This window comes from Megalobrama amblycephala, linkage group LG7 (genome assembly GCF_018812025.1).
Source record: "Megalobrama amblycephala isolate DHTTF-2021 linkage group LG7, ASM1881202v1, whole genome shotgun sequence".
NCBI lineage: Eukaryota > Metazoa > Chordata > Actinopteri > Cypriniformes > Xenocyprididae > Megalobrama > Megalobrama amblycephala.
Window position 1 is genome coordinate 15,826,551 of NC_063050.1, and position 17,722 is coordinate 15,844,272.

Here is a 17,722-nt window from a genome sequence, read left to right on the forward strand (position 1 = left end):
TCTATCTATATTTATCTATCTGAGTGTCTCTATCTATCTATCTATCTATATATCTATCTGTCTGTGTGTCTCTATATTTATCTATCAGTGTGTTTCTATCTATCTATCTATCTGAGTCTATCTATCTATCTATCTGTGTGTCTCTATATTTATCTATCTGTGTTTCTATCTATCTATCTATCTGAGTGTCTATCTATCTATCTATCTATCTGTGTGTCTCTATCTATATTTATCTATCAGTGTGTTTCTATCTATCTATCTGAGTCTATCTAATTTATCTATCTGTGTTTCTATCTATCTATCTATCTATTTATCTATCTGTGTGTCTCTATCTATCTATCTATCTATCTATCTATCTATCTATCTATCTATCTTAAAGATTAAGTAATTTACTGAATTGCAAGTAACAGGTAAAGGCATTCTGGGAAATTAAGGAAATTAACTGTATCTATCTGTGTGTCTCTATATTTATCTATCTGTGTTTCTATCTATCTATCTATCTGAGTGTCTATCTATCTATCTATCTATCTGTGTGTCTCTATCTATATTTATCTATCAGTGTGTTTCTATCTCTCTATCTATCTATCTATCTGAGTCTATCTAATTTATCTATCTGTGTTTCTATCTATCTATCTATCTATTTATCTATCTGTGTGTCTCTATCTATCTATCTATCTATCTATCTATCTATCTATCTATCTTAAAGATTAAGTAATTTACTGAATTGCAAGTAACAGGTAAAGGCATTCTGGGAAATTAAGGAAATTAACTGTTCTTCCACCGTAGTTCATTAAAATAAATAAATGAATATAATGATACATAAACAATAAAAATCTAATAAATGTATAAATAAAAATATAAAAAAATATACAAAACTATAAATAAACAAAAAAACAAAACAAAACAACTGTTACTTAAAAAGGTTGTGTATGATAAAATGTATTTATGGGTATTTAAAACTGAAAAATTAAAAGTGTTATTATAGGGGCTTTCTAGGAACTTAGTTATAGGAAGGAACTAGTCACCAGGGTGGTTCCCCAAGAACTAATGTTCCCCTAGGGCCGTTTTCCTGGTTTCATTTGCACCGGCAGTAGGAAGTGACGAAATCCGCACAAAGCGCTCATATCCTCCATTTGTTTATGATCTGTTAGATAGAACTGTTATACAAAGAAAGTAGACAGTGTATTGAAAATTATTTGCGTTTGCCATGTGGTTGATGCCCAATGTCGCTGAGCAGAAGTACATAATCATGTTTTGCTTTGGTTCAAAGTTTCGATGGATTTTCTCTTTAGTGTAAAGGTTTAGAGGTCCATCTATCATTGTTTTCCATGTTCATAGAGTTGGTTTGTGGAGTAAATATATAAGCTATAACCTGTGTACATGGCTTTTTTAAAAAATGGCTGGTGCCGTGTTTTGCGTGCATTCGGCTAATCAACATACACTTGCATCGCTGGTCGCTCCTACTGTGATGGTTTAGACCCTACTCTGAATTAGGAGCTAATTTAGTTCCCTCAAAAGTAGTTCCTTGAACTAAAATCGTTCCTAGTTCCTGCAGTGCAAACATGGCAAAATCTGGGCGCTTTCCCCAATAATAGGAACTATGAAAAGGTTCCTCTGGTGCAAAAGCCCCTAATGTTAGCTTGGCAAATTAAACTATCTATTCAAACTTTCGGACAAGCTTTGGTCAATTCAACATTCAAAGTTTGTCTCGACAATCTTTTTCAAGTTAAAAATGGCCAGTTCCATTCACTTCATTTAATTATTCAAATTTAAATTCCGAATCTTGATTGCTACCTCAATTCAAATTCAGGAATGGAACTGTAATTTATGAGGCATTCTCTATTCAAATCTTAATGGTTCACATTCTAAATACCCTCCATTTCCTTTCTCATGCCCTACATCCATCTCCATAATACTCACACCCTTTTGGTTTTCTTCCTTATGTTCTGTCAGTCTCTTTCATGCTGATTAACGAAGGTTAAAGGGTTCTGCTGATGGTCGTGTCAGTGTAAGTTATGGAGTTAAGGGGACATGAAGGGTGTCGTGCTGTCTGTCAACGTAGTAATGCTCAATTCTCCCTGACACACAGGACAGCAATGGCTGAAGACACACATATGGCTCATATCCACACGCTAATGTCAAAATACACTGGATAAAATATTCAACTAACAATTTTAGAGGATGTGAATCATACTGTTTTTCTTTAATCACAATGGCACAACTAAGTGAACCTGATAACATCATCCTCGAGGAAGTGACATTGCCAATAGGTTCAAGAGGTACTGCAAAGCTCGAATGTGTGCGTATAAATGCACTATAAACACTCTCCAAACAGATGCTTTACCTCTTCAGTCAACTGTGCAATTGAATTTCAGGGATGCCACACTCAGTATTCCCTCTGCTTTCCCTCTTTAACTGGAGACATGTCCTGAGAGGTGATTTTCCATTACCACCCCTTACAAACTGCATGCACATGCATCAAAATGACAACTTCCCACGACACAAGCCACTTTTAATGTACTGTAGTTCAACTACATTCAAGCGAATCTCTTGAAAACATAGTTATCATGTAGTAAATATAGTTAACGTAGTAACAAACAACACTGAAACATTGCATTTAAAGAACGACTAAATGAATCAATAATCATTTATTTGATCTGTGAATGGTGCGACCACAATAAATATCTGTATATAAGGCCTATATACTCTTTAAAAGTGTTTTGAAAGCAGTTGAACTACTAGTGTTGTTGAGCTAGTAGCTAGTAATTCACAGCTTACCTTCTGGTGCATGTCGGCGGTAATGTGGTCCACCTCGCCATCCTCAATCTCACCCATCTTCAGTCGGCTCACCACCACTGTGCCCACTGTCGCTGAATCATCTGCTGTCCTGAAACACAGCAACACAATGACAAATGAGTCTCGGTACACCTGTGTCAAGGGCTTCAAGCTAATATGAATATGAATCAGAGTGTCCAGATGTTTTCATATTGAAGCTCCCTTGCAGTCAATAATTTTATCCCAAAATCTTTGATCACTAAAATGACACATTTAAAACATTTTCCCGTGAAAATGATTTCATGCCTTAAAATAGCTTGAATGTAACTCTACACCCTTGCTTCATTTAGTATATGCAGATACATGAATATGCAAATTAGTCCCCGCCTCCACCCAATCACAGCAGTTCGGACTACCTGATCCACTCAGTCAACTCTAGTAAATGATACACAATAGCAAGTGGAAATATTGGTTTAATTCAGTCGTATATGATTGAACCAGAGACTGATTCAGAAGAAGAAGTGGAAGAGTGAATATTACAGTTTTGTCTACAAGTCGATGTATCAAAATGGTAGTGCGTTTTATGTATCTCTCTCTACAACGTCAGATACATAACAGCAATTAAAATAATTAGCCTTTTGCTTGATTACATTATCAAACAGATAATAATGTGTTGCTAATGTTATCCAAACCACGTTCCCGTGCGCCATCGCAGAGTCAAACAGCTGCCTTCTAAAAATCAGCATCCTTTGAACATCATTGAAAGTCAGTGGAGAAAAGCCCTGTCCCGCATGCTGAGATTGGTTACTTGTTTGTAATGGTATGAAACGGACAGTTTCCAACAGTGTTTTTGAAACTTTATTTAGATCACTGCAGTTTTAATGAGAAAATACTCAGCAATGGTGTTGACAGATGAATTTGCACATGTTTTTTCTTAAAGCATATTAAAACACCACACAGACATTTGAACAACATTAAAAACTTGATTTTCACCACAGGGGGTCTTTAAATGACACCTATCATCTTTAAAATAAAACATTTTAGAACAAGAAGTTAGTTAATTCTTTACAATCTGATCCAATTCATTTTCTAGTCTTGCATATTTGCTAACAAGAAACGTTCTCAGCACTTTCGGCTAACGTTCTGAAAAGGTTCAAGGTCATTGCACACTGAGTCCGAAATTCGCATGCGAAACTTTCGCACGTTAAAAAATAAATTCGACCTCACGTTATGTCAATCGCGTTTGCACACTGCCTCCGAAACCTTCGTCCGTCAAAAAAATATTCGGTTCAGGTTCAATTTTCTGCGTTTTTCGCACCCGTGGCACGCATTTTGAGAGACGTTTTGACAATTCAGAGCCACCGTATGTGAACGCAAAAATCCAGAATGCCATCTGACAAGTTGATCCACGTCATCTACATCACACAAAACAGCAGTACTGAATGACAAACAACGTGAGGAATACAAAGAGACTGAATATAAAGACAGATTGTGCCAGTAGTAAAGCATCAAACAGAGCCACTGACATCCTGAAGTAATCTTTGAAACGCTCGGATAATCCCGCAGCTCCTTGATGAGGTGAATTCTCCTTTCTCTCTATGCAATCTTGGGATTGGATGGACCCAATATTTCCTCTTTCTTTTTCTCTTTTTAAGAAGAGAGGAGACATCTAATCGTGCTCACTGCTTGAAGACTTAATTTTGTATTGTTTTGCGATTTTTTTCCGCAACGCATTCATTAATACACATCAGACTCAGTGTGCAAGGTCTCTATGCGTGACGCAGAGAGAATTTTTAGGATTGCGAATACAAAAAAAAAGCATGCGAAAATTTCGGACTCAGTGTGCAAAGGCCTTCACTCAAAGTTATGAACAAAAGTTCATAAAAATGTTCTGGTGTTTAAAAATGAAACATTATTTATACATCCTTCATGGATTTTTTTTTCTGAAACATTTCAGCTGGATGTTCATTATTACTTAAATGTTACTATGTTTTAGAACGTTCAGAGAACATTCAAAAGTAACATTCCCATAACGTTTGCAAAATGATCAAATGGAATGTTCCCTTAACGTTCACATAAATAAGAATTAAAAAAAATAATAATAATAATAATAATTTAAAAAATTGACTTTTTTAACCATTCAAAGAACATTCAGAAATAACATTTAATGAGAATGTTAACAAAATATTCTTCAGTGAATAACTGTAATAGATCTAACGTTACATTTATTCTAATTTTATAGTAAAATACTGTTTTTTGGGGGGGGGGTTGGAAGTGAAAAATAAGTCTTTGTATAATTTACAGTGAAAAAACTTAAATTGACAGTTCAACTGACTTAGTTTTTCTTATTTTTTTTCTAATCAGTTATGTACATTAGGGTTTTATGTTACATCTAATGTTGTTAAATGAATGTTCATTGCAATTTTAAAATGGCATGTGGCACCATCATGGTTACCATGATGGTGTTTAGTGTTTGTGTGAATGACACTGTGTGCACCTATTATATAACAGTATTGTCCTTCTCAGCTTGTGATGAACTTTGATTCATCATGTGACTCTCACCACCACTGTGGTTGGTTTGATGGTTTTCAGTATATTACAAAGGCTCAAACAGATATTAGTACTTCAATAGGCTGGTAAAGTAACATTATGGGCCCTATAATACACCCGGCGCAATGCGACGCAAGGCGCAGCGCAAGTGTGTTTGCTAGTTTGCGTCCGGCGCCGTTCGCGTTTTCCCGTTCAGCGCCACGTCCTTAAATTAGTAAATGCATTTGCGCCAGTTAGTATGCCCATGGGCGTGCTGGTCTAAAAAAGAGGTGTGTTCAGGCGCATTACCGGCACATTGCTATTTTAATGAGCTGAAAATAGACTGCGCCATAGACCAACTCAAACCTGGTCTAAAGTCTAAAGTCAATGGCGCAATATTTTTTGTTAGAGCGCGTTGGTAGAAACTGCGCCTCTGGGCGCGTCCACAGTGCGCGTTGACTTTGCTTATTACACACAGGGATGCGCATCACACAAACATGCCAAATATTAAAAACAAAAGGATTACAGTGTAAAAGAATATTATTGTGTAGGCTACATAAATATAAAAATGTAATGATGAATAGTCATTGCGTGTATTAGAATTAGGCTACCTATTTTAAATTCAGCCTATTACTACTTATAATGATGAACGAAATTGGCTAATTAATTGAACAATCGTGCCAATACACACGCATATATATTAACTGACTCATCGCGTGGAGCTATTTGAAAGCCTGCATCCAACGCAGACGACTGAAAGATTGACTGGCCACTTAACAAATTCCGCCATGTAAATAGCAATCCGCCATGGCGCGAGCGCATCTCACTCTTAAAGGGAATGGGAGATGACTCTGATTGGTTTATTGAACGTTACGCCCATTACTCATTAAGAGAATAGGGACAACCCATTTCAAAAACGGACCGTTTTTCCGTCGTTAAAATAGCAAAAGTGGATTTGGACACGCCCTGAGTGCACCTGCGCCGTGCGCTTTACACTTTGCGTTTAGATCGTTAAAATAGGGCCCTATATCTGTTAATGAAATAATTTTTTTTTTTTTTTTTTTTTTTGGGCTGTACATTTAAATTAAATCTGTAAAACCTAAAATGTTGCTACCATATTTTTTACGGTAAATTTCTGGCAACCACAGCTGCTGGGTTTTATACCATAAATTTAACAGAATTTTGTGTAAAATAAACAGTTATGAACAGTTATGTAATTATAAACTGTAACTGTAAAATGTAACATAAACCTTTAAATGATATGGTTTTGAACTGTAAAATAGACAGTAGTCTGAGTCCTTTCCCATAAAACCTAAAATGTTGCTACCGTATTTTTTACGGTAAAGTTCTGGCAACCACAGCTGCCATTTTTTTTTAACGTAAATTTTACGGAGATATTTTTTACAGTGTAGCCTGATCAGATTCAAAAATCTCATGTAAACGACTCAGATAGGGACACTGCAGCCTCACTAAGGTACCTAAACCCGTAGTTGATATCCTGTAGATATTAGCATTGATTAAGGAAGATTACTCGGTTTCTCAGTAGTTACCAGCCACAGGTTTGGCACGAGCAGATCAAACCCCAGCTGTGGCTGTTCGCTTGCCAGCAGACTTGGAGTGAGTCTGATATGTGAGGTTATGATTGACCTCAAATTAACTTTGATGCTCGACTGAGTCATGGAGGAGAGAAAAAGACATCCAGTCAGCCTTAAGAGGTACATTGGCAAATTACCCATCCATGAACATGACCTAGACAAATCTAATTGGCCCTGGGTCTCTTTATGACAACAGTAAATCAGAGAGTGTTGTTATGAGAAGAGCTAGCAGTATATGCTAATAGATCTGAATGAGACGCCGTTAGCAACCCATTTCACTTCTGTAATGTGACACATTTCTGAGTGAAACAGGACATTTAATGATTGAAAGAAATGCAGAGACTTTTTATCCATTGGGGATTAATTGGAGAGCGACAAATAGTCATTATGAAGCAAAAAATGGAGCTTGATGGTTTGAGGGGTTCATAAAGTAAGAGGCATGTATGATGCTAGTCCTTTCAGAGGCAGTGCAAGTTATTACATTATGAACTATTTTTTACTAGTTTGTATTTTTAATATGTATCACAGTTTCTACAGAAATATGAAGCAGCAGCACAACATTGATAAAACTAAGAAATGTTTCTTAAGCATCAAATCATCATTTTAGAATGATTTCTGAAGGATCATGTGACACTGAAGATTGGAGTAATGATGCTGAAAATTCAGCTTTGATCACAGGAATAAGTTATATTTTACAATATATTTAAATGGAAAACAGTTCTTTTATTTGTAATATTTCACAATATTACCATTTTCACTGTATTTTTGATCAAATAAATGCAGCATTGGTGAGCAGAAGAGATTTCATTCAAAAAATAATTGGAAAAACTTACTTTTGAACGCTACACACATATACTATATAGTCGATGAATGGATGAAAAGTCACATTGTTACGCCAGTTGGTGTTGACAAATGACTGTATTCATAATTGCATCACTGATTCAACTGATTCGTTATCAAACACAGATTCATTCAGGAACGAATCAAGTGAGTGTCTTCACGAGCGAGTCACTGAATCATTCATTTAACCGATTTGCTCAAAACGCTGATTCATTCAGAAACTTTTTTTTTTTTTTTTTTTAAATAAACAAAAAAATGTATCTGGCAATATTTTAGCCTATCTAAAATGTAAGTTACTGAATATTAAATTCTTGTTCACTGGACTGATGTATAAACGTAGTATCACACAATGGTGCTGCTTCTTTGTTACTTTTAACTTCTCAGAAATAGCCCAAGTCATTGCACACTTACATAAATTTATCCACTAACCATTCAGAAATGTCCAGTCACATTCTGTAAGTTTTAACTTCTTCCTGAGTCTCTCCATCAGTGTCCGACTCCGGTTTGAACAATGTAAAGCCCAGAACACACCAAGCTGATGCCGACAAACTAGTGGCAACGAAAGCAGACTGCAGGGTTGGCTCATGTCAACAGTGTCTGGGTCCAAAGTTGCCCTGCCACACCAAACCAATGCTCGACACCCAATGGCCAAGTAGCTCGTCTGTTCTGCGTAAGAAGAAATGCCTTTCCGTACCAGCAGGTGGCAGTAGCTGACCAGCCGATCAGAATGATCAGATGGCCCAATGGACCGCCGAGCTCCGACGGCAATTCAACATGTTGAATCGGCTGAAAAAAGCCGACGAGGACCAACTTCAGCCGATGGTGCGGAACACACTGAGAAAACTAAGTCAGCTGACTGTCGGCTCGGTGTGTTCCAGGCTTTAGGCTGAACACCGTTACTGACAATCCTCATTTTGGCAGTGTGAGATTCTCCAGCTTTGTTGTTGTTGAGCAACCGAAGCACGAGCTGTTAAAGCTCCACCCTCTTCTGGAAAGCAGTCGGGAGCAGCAGCTCATTTGCATTTAAAGGGACACACACTAAAAAAAAGTGTGTTTTTACTCACACCCAACTAGGGGCAAATTTGACAAGCTATAATAAATGATCTGTGGGGTATTTTGAGCTGAAACTTCACAGACACATTCTGGAGACACCAGAGACATATATTACATCTTGTGAAAGCGGCATTATAGGTCCCCTTTAAGTTAGTTATATACACGTATTATGTACCAAAGTCCTGCATAGTGTAAAAAGGGGCAAAGGAAAGCAACAGTGGTGAGGATCATAAATCTTTTCACATACAGCATCACAAGGCTTTTGATGATTTATGATGCCTTTAAACTCACAGCTGACTGTGACACTATTCCCCACTGCGACTAACAGCACAGTCAATTAAGAGAGGTAGAATTAATATTTTTCTCTCAAAAATACATACATGTCTTTATTTTGAGCTAGAGGGCATCTCAAGGACACGGTGCTTTTCACACAGACAGGATCTGATAGTGCTGCCACTCACAAAAGGACTGAAGGAGGTTGAATTTACATGATATTCAAGAGTCGTGAAAAGCTAAATGAAGAGTGACATTGAAATGAAATACTAGAGTGGAATACACAAAACCAACCTTACTTCTTCACCAGCCGACACTCTGGGTCTGTGTCAACCAAAGGGTCTGTAATACCTGGAGAGAGCCATCCGTTAGCATTCCCATGCAGTTTCTCGGATGAAGTATGTCATTTGCAATCTGCTGTCTTTGCTTAAGGTCACTGAGTTTCACAGTTTATTTTTCCCTGACTGCCATCAAAGAATAATAAAAAAAAAAATAATAATAATAAAAAAATAATAAAAAAACCAAAACAAAATTTAATTAAATACAAAGCTAAATTAAAAATAAATTAATTTACAAAATTAAACAACATAAATAATATACAAAAATAATAAAGTAAAATAAAATATAAATAAAATGTATGAAAATGTATGAGCTATTCAAGTCAGGTTCAAAATAAAATTATTTATATATATATATATATATATATATATATATATATATATATATAAACTAAATATGCACTTAGAGTAAATGCACTTAGAGTACATAAAACAATACTGACATTAATTTAAAAATTAATACAAAACTAAATAAAATAATAAAATAAATAAAGTACAAAAAAATAAATAAAAATATATCAAATATTAAAGTAAAATAAAATATAAAATAAAACATGTATGAGCTGTTTAAGTCAGGTTCAAAATAAAATGATTTAAAAAACCCAAATACATACCTAATATACATTTACAGTAAATAAAATAATACTGACATTACATCCTTGAATGAAAAAGTTTTAGCATGTTTAAATATAATTCTGTTTATTAAAACTAACTGGTTTCTTACACGTGTTGATAAAACTGTCATACAGTCTTGATTCTTGGTCTTGTTTCTTGACTCAATCAGAAACATTTGTAAGAGACCGTTGTTCTCAATTTTTTCCCCTCACAAGTTCACTCAAATATGTCTTGAGTTCTTGAGTGCTTTGAACCGACTCAAAAGAACAGTTCATTCATGATTCGGACATTGCTAGTTGACTTCGGATGATCAGTCAAGATGGGGCAGTTGTGAAGCTCTGTCTTGTTCTGCCTTATTTTCCCTCAAGTCCAACCCTGGTGAGATACCCTATACGTCTCACCCCACCTGAGGAGAAATCCTCTGATTTTTGACCTACATAAAAAGCTGGACGGCGCTAAAAATAGCTCTGCAGTTTTATGATTGTCTCTATGAGTAATGCTGGCACAATTGTGGAGAGCAGATGAGCGAGAGCTGCTCTGGATCCTTGAAAATGAACCAGCTCTTTCTTCCCCCTGTTTTTCCCATGACTCAGCAGTAATTGTATTTGAATGGCTGTCTCAATCAGCGAGTCGACACACTGAGCTTCTGAACAGAAAGCGGCAGAAATCGACCGAGCAGATGCTTGTTTTGGAGCATTTCCAGTCCTTTCTAAACAGACGCTACGCAACGGCTGTTGATGAATATGAACAACCAACTCCCTTGCTATTTTTACAGCGGAACATATAAAATTAATTGAATTCATTCAAAAATCATGCAGCATTTGCAGGCTCCGACGAGAGGCCGCTGCCCGACGGTTTATCTGACCGCTCAGTATTATTCTGTATTAAGGCGGTGGCTGATGGATGCTGCTGAGCGCTGTGAAAGGTCATTCGTCACTTGATTTCCGAGGGCTGTTAAAATCTCAGCCTCAAACGAGGTCATGTTATGAAGCTCATGTCTGAAGACTCAGCGCTATAACCGTGTATTACAGACTCATGTTTCATTCTACAAAGGTGGTGATCTTTTAAAAAGGGTAATTGAGAAATAGGGCAGTGTGTGTATGTGTGATCATTATTAGGATGAAAATGAAAGCTGTCAAGAACATGTCTGGGTCATATTTAACCGTAAAAATAAAAAGAAGGAATATGAAAAAGTATGTTTTTTTATTATAAAGTATTAATTAAAGTTATTTAAAGGTGCTAAATAAAATCCAAAAACCACTAGGCCAGTGTTATATATTTTGTTCATTTGAGTACTTACAATATCCCAAATGTTCGCAACTATTTGTAAATTGTGAGAAAATTGCAATTTTAACCAAGGCTCCGGGACGTGTGAGGAGTCGCCTGTCAATTGCGTCATACCCATGTTACCCTCGGTTTCCAGTTTTATTTTGTAGAAACCATGGAAACACCAAAGACTCCTTAATATTTACATGTTTAATAGACAAGGGAACACAGCGTTTTTGTGTGTGTCCCTTTAAATGCAAATGAGCTGCTGCTCCAGAAGAGGGCGGAGCTTTAACAGCTCAGGCTTCGGTTGCTCAACAACAACAAAGCTGGAGAATCTCACGCAGCCAAAATGAGGATTGTCAGTAACGGTGTTCAGCCTTACACTGTTCAAACCGGAGTCTACACTGATGGAGAGACTCAGGAAGAATTTTTAGAATGAATCTGGACGTTTCTGAACGGTTAGTGGATACATTTATGTAGTTGCTGTGGAGTTGATTCAACTCATCGACTAGCATGTGTCGTCATGTTCATTTTTTGTGCAAATCCAGCATTGTTTGTGAAGCAGTCTGGTATAAAATTACATCACATTAGTAGTCTAAGCTGTTTTGTGGGCGAATCATAAGTAACACCGACACAATTCTGTCAAAAACAACTTCCGTTTGTGCTAACAAAGTTATAGAGGCTAAGGGAAAGCACACGGAAAGTGGAGCTATACCTGAAAAGAAGAAATACATTGCATTACTTAAAAATACTTACATTTTCTTCATCTGCAGCTTTGCCTCATTTGCGAAAACAAAATGGCGGCGCCATGGGTGGAAACGTGCAGATTAAGAGGCGGTAATATGATCTCCTTCCTATGTCAATAGGGGAGCGAAATCTGAGCGGCTTGTTTTTTCACAAGCTTGCAGAGAAAGGCTTACCAAAACAAAGTTACTGGGTTGTCCTTTTTAACTTTTTCTTGGTTGGCAGATGCACCGGGGACCCGATTATAGCACTTAAACATGGAAGAAGTTAGATTTTTATTCCCTTTGAAGTTATTTAACCCAAAAGTAAATAAGAAATTATATTTAGCAAGAATATTCTTTAAAACAGACTTTTCTTTATGCAATATATAATTCCTTTCTTTTTGTGTTTGATTTTCAGGGGAAATGTGATCTGGACATGCTTTCATGAGACTCGCCCACCGCATGCTAAAATGAAGTGTATAAACTTGTGAATTCAGGTAAACATTTAGAGATTAAACTCCCCCGGCAATACAATCTGTTCTCTTTGAGGATCTTATGTTGCACAGCTTCTACTGAGGCTTATGAATCCAGGCTCTGTGTTTGGTGCAGTCTTTCATTTCCATAAAGGTTCGTTATGTACGCCCTGCTTGTGGTTGTGAGTCAATTTGCAAAGGCATTTTGTGAGGCAAGCTCCAATCAATGACAATCGAATGAGAGAGTCAGTCACTGATGCAGAAAACAGGAAGCCAGTCATTGACCTCATCACAATCCAGAGCAGTAATTGTGCTCTATTATCAACTAGAAGCGCACGTTTGCAGTACCTGGAAATTCTGTGTTATTCAGTTATTTCGTTATGAGATAATATGTTCAAAAGCGAGCTGTGAATTGGCTCATGAGGAGGCCCAGATGGAATCTAATGATGACTTTCTCACATTTTCTCCATTTTTTGGGGCCAATCTGTAGAAAAATCTGTAATTCTAAAAATGTATAAAAAAATGGTAAAATGTGTTAAACCAAGCAGTGAGTACTTCAGTACTTCACAATCAAATTAGCCAAAATAATTATATTAAATATTTCATAAATTTTTCATGAACAGTCAAGGGTCAAGTTTTTCTAGAGATGTGAAATCTGTCTAGCTAATAAACCTAACAAAATAATTAAAATGATAATTGGTTTGACTAATATTTTTAGTCATATTCTTAATTTTCTGCTTGAGCAGTTATTAGTCATTTAATGGGGAAAAAAAAAAACAAGTTTAACTGACAAATGTTTAAATTGAAATGTCCAAAATCAAAACTAAAAATTGGAATAGTTTTTGCAATTCTTTTTTAAAATATAGAATCATATCAACATAAACAACATCATTACATCAATATTTAAAAAATATAAATAATGCAAAAAATAATATAAATAAATAAATATAAAAATATAGAATCATATCAACATAAACAACATCATTACGTCAATATATAAAAAATAAATAATACAAAAAATAATATAAATAAATATAAAAAATATATAAAATAAAATGTAAAAAAATATAAAATATAAAAATAAAAAATATATACAAATATCAGTTGATAACCTTAAAATAATAATATTAACAATTCATGTGATATATTATAATAATAAATAATAATATCAAATATAATGTAAGAAATGGTAATATAATAAATTGCAGTCAATGTTAATATAAATGGTGATGTATAAAATAAATAAATAACTACATAAAATATAAAAATAAACTGTAATACTAAAAATACCAGCTAATAACCTTAAAATAATAATATTTAAATGGTGTGATACATTAAAAAACATAATAATAATATAAAATAAAATGCAAAAAAATGATAATATAAAAAATAGATCAATAACATTAAAATAGTAACATTAATATAATTGATGTTATATAATAAAATAAATAATAGTATAAAATATAGAATAAAATATAAAATAATATTAAAAATTATTGGTTGATAACCATTTTCATATACATTTGTTAGTAGGTCATGTGTGAATTATTGTTGTCAAAAGAACCGACTTTGGTACTAAAATATTAAAAATTTGACAATACCAGCATTTCCCCCTAGCATTTTGAGCGCTGTTGAGCAGATGCTTAAGCACCTCTGACTGACCATTGTGTTCACATGCTCATCAGATGTCTGTGATTGGCTACAATGATAATCGCTTCAGAAACATGTTGTAAATACACATCTTTGACGCTCTTCACCGAGTGCTTACAAAGATACACACAGGAGCGCGTGACCGGTCCGGTGATAGACGCCTGCTTTCAAATGCTCCCGCTCCAGCTTTCAAATTCAAAAAATCCCGTGCGTTGATCATTGTAGCCAATCACAGACATATCATATGAGCACGTGAACACAATGGCCAATCAGAGGTGTTTATGAATCCGCTCAACAGCGCTCAAAGCATCAAAATTTTACAATTTCAGTACTGACTTGGTATCGTAGTCAGTACTTTTAACAACACAACACTGTCAATAGGACCCCTGTCAAAATGCTCTCAAATCAGATCCCGCAGTTTGCCGTGTTTAGGAAGAATTATATAATTGCAGAAAAATTGAAAAATGTTGCGTATTATGTGAACAAATCGATCACAAGAACATTTTAATGGCATTTCAGTGGTGGTGTGTAAATAATAAAGCGTATTGGTAGTCGGCACATCACCTGCTCATTTGCATGAGGTGTAAGTGGACATGCCCACATCACCAACAGTGTCTGGAACATCACTGAACACTTACTGACATTCAGTGACTCATCACTGCATGTTTCAGCAGCTCCCCTTGAGAAAAGATGCCTTGCATGTTTCTCTTCACAGTTTGTCAACGCTGCGGAAAATGTGTTTTCACAAGTTACTTGTTCTATCAGCTCAGCAAGTTCACAATAGACTAAACAGAACACAACAGTGACAGTCTAGCTCCCTCGGACCACACTCCACAACATCTCTATCCTCAAGCGCTTCAGTGTCGAAAACATCTAAAAAGTCCGACACAGAGCTAAGAAAACGTCAAAAAATCTCTCCCAAACCCACTGAGACCACCAGCACCCTTTTATATCTGAACCGCTCGGCTCTTGAAGATGCAAATAACAAGCTCACCCTCACAGCTGAAGGTCCTGCCCTGTGGTTGTGAATGTGAAAGTATCTCAGGCCAGTCAAAATGTCAAGCTTCCTGCAGAGCAATGAGAGCAAAAGGTACCAGAGACTATAAATACCCTGTTTTGTGGGGCTGGACGGAAACAGCTTAAAGGTAAGCTCTCCGTCTTAAAAATAAGGCTTGAGATGCGCGGGTCGGGACGTGGCATTTTTTAGAAACTCTAAAAGCCTTTAGTGTCTGTGAAGAATGCCTCTAACCAGAGTATTAATATTTTACACCTCACCCACACATATATAATGAAGCATTCAAAACGCTCTCTGTGATGGAAAGTACAAGACTCCTACAAAAGAAATCATTCTGTCAGTCATTATCGGTTTATATGTAAGCTGTCCTAAATATATATTATATCATTTTGTTGTACAGTGGTGTAGCACTATTGTTAAAATCATAAGAATTAATGAGGGATCTGCTTAAGGTTAAGAAAAGGGTAAGAAAATTTCAGAAACTTTATGTAATTATAAGGCTCTGTTTCCACCTGGTATTAAGATGAGTTTTGGTCGATTGGATCACATGACGAGGGAGACACATACCCGTTTACACCTGGTTTCTTTTATCAACCACTTCTGTCCTGATTTCTTCGAGGGGAGGGTCTATGGGCGGGTAAATATATGGTTTTTTTTTTCAGATCTTTCGATCTAATGGACAAAATAAGTTTGCACAATTTGCATATGAACGCACCCATGATGACGAAAAAACATACGGAGAGCAGTCGTTTTCGTTTTTTGCTCTGACAGCCGCAAGACTGTGAAGAAATCAGGAATGGTGGGAGAACATTGTGCTTGGTACATTTTTGTCTTCAAACCAAACTTGGGTCTTCATTCGACAAAGTTTAAATCTCGTCCAGCTAGCACTCTTCCCATAATGTTTATGCATTAAGTCAGTAGCAAGTATGCCGCTCAAGTCCTGAAAAGTGAAGCCAAAGCGTCTCTATCGCCCCCAGGTGACTGGAAGCAGTATAGGTCATAAACCCCACCCTCTTCATGTAATGTAATGGGACGTGAGACAAACTAAACAATCAAAATACACTTCAAATATGTTTTTTCCAAAGATAATTTCTATCACATTTTTTGTCACACTGATGTTAGTTCAGATGTTCGTTCTTTAAAAAGTTTGGTTTTAGTTAGTTATTTAATGCTATAAAAATGGGAATGCTATAAAAAAGGGATTCCATAACTGTTTATTTCACAGCGACATTGTTCTGAGTGTGGGCGGGACCTTGACATCGCGGCTCCACTTTGCGCTCACTAGATGTCTCAAGATGTCAGCGCCAGTTTGGCACACTGGTGGCTTCAGTTACTACAATGGAAGAGAGTGAAGGTGCGTCATCCATCTTTTTTTTTTTCAGGCTAGGGTCAGTAGGTGGAGAGTAGGAGGTCTTTTGTGGCTGTTCGAACACATTTGACCACATGAGCGTTTACACTATGAAAGTAATCCGGTCGACTACCTCTGAAAGTGGACAAGCTCAAAATGTTTCACACCCCGTTTACACCTGTATTTAGTGTCGTCCACTCCGATCGACCAAAACGCACCTTAATACCAGGTGGAAACAGGGCCCAATGCTAAAAAGAAAGGTTTTTTTTGCTAATGTTCCCATTATGTTGTGAAAACATTATTTCTGAATGTTCAAAACGTTTAAACATAGTTTTTTCTTGGTTATGCAAGCATTAAGGGAACATTCCTTTTGATCATTCTGCAAACATTTTAGGAACATTATTTTTTAACGTTCTCTGAACATTACGAAATGAGATAACTTTGAATGAACATTTATTCATTTAACGTTACTGGAAGAGTGTTTGTTCATAACCTTGCCAGAACATTAGCCAAAGTTCTAAGAATATATACAATACAGAAACTAAGTTTATCATGTTAAATAACAAATTGATCACATAATTTTTCATTGTATGCAAAACAATCTAAAAGAGTGAATCTCATGAAGTCCATGTTCTATTTTAGCCTAAAATACCAAAACAAAAAATAAGAAACTATATTTTGCATAAGATAAGCCTTTTAGGACAATTATTTAAGACAATACAAATGTTTTTGACATTATTTTCATGTTAATTAATTGTATTTACTCCCCAAAATCTCATACCGTAATGCATCCTGAGTTTGTTTGTAACTCCCATTCTTCTCAATGATTCGCATTACTGTGATCAAACACAATACATTATTAGGTATTAATACAATACCAACAATATAGTTTTATTTATTTATAAAGTAATAAGTATATGGGAGAAATTCAGTTAGTTTGTCATGAAAATGATGTCGCAAAGCAAAAAATCTTGATGGTCCTAATAATAATAATAATAATAATAATAAAGTATAAAACTTAACTGAAATAATATTTAAAATAGTATAAGACATTTGTTTTGATTATGGGGTAAAATGTTACTCCAAACCAGTTGACAAAACTTCTTGACAAGTTTTATGTGATTTGTCTGTTTACTCGTACATGTAAACTACTTTAGATTGCAGTGAGTCTGTCATAAGCCCAGTCAAACAGAAGCTCAGAGTGTCATCTGCGTCTCATCGGCA

General features: G+C 35.8%; 1 protein-coding gene across 11 annotated transcripts in view; it reads right to left on the reverse strand.

The window, feature by feature from the left end:
• Positions 1-17,722, reverse strand: part of inpp4b (inositol polyphosphate-4-phosphatase type II B) — a 244,590-nt gene that overhangs the window by 109,229 nt on the left and 117,639 nt on the right. For 10 of the 11 annotated variants that reach the window (XM_048196107.1, XM_048196108.1, XM_048196110.1 and 7 more), the window contains one exon: positions 2,779-2,887. In XM_048196107.1, coding sequence (XP_048052064.1) covers positions 2,779-2,887 — 109 coding nt within the window. Of the gene's footprint in view, positions 1-2,778; positions 2,888-12,043; positions 12,064-17,722 lie in introns of those variants that run through there. The other variant, XM_048196111.1, reaches the window with a different exon arrangement.